Source organism: Myotis davidii, unplaced genomic scaffold (assembly GCF_000327345.1).
Source record: "Myotis davidii unplaced genomic scaffold, ASM32734v1 scaffold44, whole genome shotgun sequence".
NCBI classification, from domain to species: Eukaryota; Metazoa; Chordata; class Mammalia; order Chiroptera; family Vespertilionidae; genus Myotis; species Myotis davidii.
This window is the reverse complement of record NW_006299705.1, coordinates 3,617,862-3,619,615: the sequence shown is the minus strand read 5'-3', so window position 1 is coordinate 3,619,615 and position 1,754 is coordinate 3,617,862. Positions and strand designations below refer to the sequence as shown.

Below are 1,754 nucleotides of genomic sequence, written 5' to 3'. Positions count from 1 at the left end.
CTACCTGAGAAGACAGAGAGCCCACTTACGAAAGAGGTTGGGAACTGTCCTGATGGTCAATGTGAACCCACTTCCTGGTTCATGGACCCGGAAGAAGATCATGGCCACGTTCTGGGAGGATCTGATGCTCCTTCGGCCAAGACCACTCTCACAGAAATCTATGTACCGCTCAGTTGTGGGGAGAGGGTGGTCCTGGGAACTGGGGAACTTCTCCCCTTTGAGAATCCAACCATCAAATACCTTCCAACAAAAACACACACAGAGGTGATCGCTCCCATCAACTCCCAAGGTGACAGGTGTGGAACCGACAGCCTACACTCCTCAACCCACTTGCTTTCCATTTGTATATATCTCTACTGAGAGGGTTATTTGCAAGTAATATTATTAATTATTTATTGCATTTTTTTCTTTATAAACCTTAAAGTTTCCAAAATAAGTAAACTTTATTATACTTCAGCCACCTTTGTAAATCAAACTACAGAAGCACAAGTTGGGTTTCAGTTATTCTTTCTTTTCCTCATTGAAATATGAATAAAATATCTTTTTAAAAAACACAGCAGCAGAAAAAAACCGAAGCTGCAACTTGACGTACCCGCCAACCGTTGTGTATGCCCATTCTCCTCGTTGTTTTTGTTTGTTTGTTTGTTTTACTTTTATCAGATAGTAAAATACCAAGAACTACCCCAACACTCAGACAACAATGGCTGGCGTATAGCTTAGGACCTTTCCCCCTTCACTTGTTAAAGTTTGCAATTGGACAAAATTGACTTTACTCTTAAAAACACCACAGGTCTCCAATTTAATGAGTCCAGTCTCGTTCCCATTAGCATCACTAGCTGCAAATTACTTCATTCCTCTTCTAAAGCGTTTCGAACCAAGGCACCATTTAAAAAATAATCCCAGTGCGCAGATTTTAGTCCTGCTCTTTTGAACTGGACTGGAGAACTCCATCAGCCATTCCGAGCTGACCTGTCTGGCTCATGGAACATGCCTGGGAGAGGCATGGAGCCTGTCCTCCCCTCCCACGGCCTCAGACTAGATTCCCTCTCAGCATCCCTCCCAGCAGCCTGCGTCCTACGGTTTTGAAGACCACCTTTAGGGGCCTGGGACATCTCCGGACCAGCAGGAGCAAAGCAGGCGCAGGTCTCAGACTCCGGGGGCGGCCTCCGCTCAGCACCCGCCCTCTCGGTGGACCCGAGCGCTGCGCTCGTTTGTACAACGGCCCAAGATTGTAATACAGCCTTTAGCAACGGGAGTTCAAGTCTTTGCAAGTGTCGGCCCCAGGAGTACACAGCGGGGAATTTAAAACATTGCAGCCTCTGAGGCCATCAGCCCTTCCTGGTGTGGGGCGAGGTCTTGAGGGGGAGAGGCGGTTCCTGTCCCAGCGGAGCGTCTAACCAAGAATGTCACCGGCTCCCCCAAACTCGGCTCCCCACGACGGGCGCAGCAGCCCGCCCATTTCCCCTCCGCGCGGCGCCCGGTGCCGGGCTGCTGGGTGGGGACACCTCACCTTCAGGAAGTCCCCGCCCTGGCAGTCAATGGAGACCAGGTCGTAGTAGATGGTGATGAACTCCTCGGGCTCGCTGATGAAGAAGGCAGCGCAGTGCAGCTGCGGCCGGTCGGCGGTGAAGGTGAACTGGCCCTGCAGGCTCAGCATGTCCAGGCACCCTGAGGGCGGGCAGGGCACGGGGCGCGGCGTCTCGGCTGCAGCCCCCGCGGCGCCAGCCCCCCGCAGCCCCTCCCGGCGCCCGGGT

At 52.5% G+C, this 1,754-nt stretch overlaps 1 protein-coding gene across 1 annotated transcript in view; it reads right to left on the bottom strand.

Annotated features, from left to right (window-relative positions):
• The window catches only part of CRHBP (corticotropin releasing hormone binding protein), a 10,671-nt gene that overhangs the window by 7,523 nt on the left and 1,394 nt on the right, over positions 1 to 1,754 (bottom strand). The window contains exons 3-4 of the mRNA XM_006775457.2: positions 1,511 to 1,668; positions 30 to 240 (exon numbers count right to left, since the gene is read on the bottom strand). Of these exons, the coding sequence (XP_006775520.1) occupies positions 30 to 240; positions 1,511 to 1,668 (369 nt within the window). The remainder of the gene's footprint in view (positions 1 to 29; positions 241 to 1,510; positions 1,669 to 1,754) is intronic.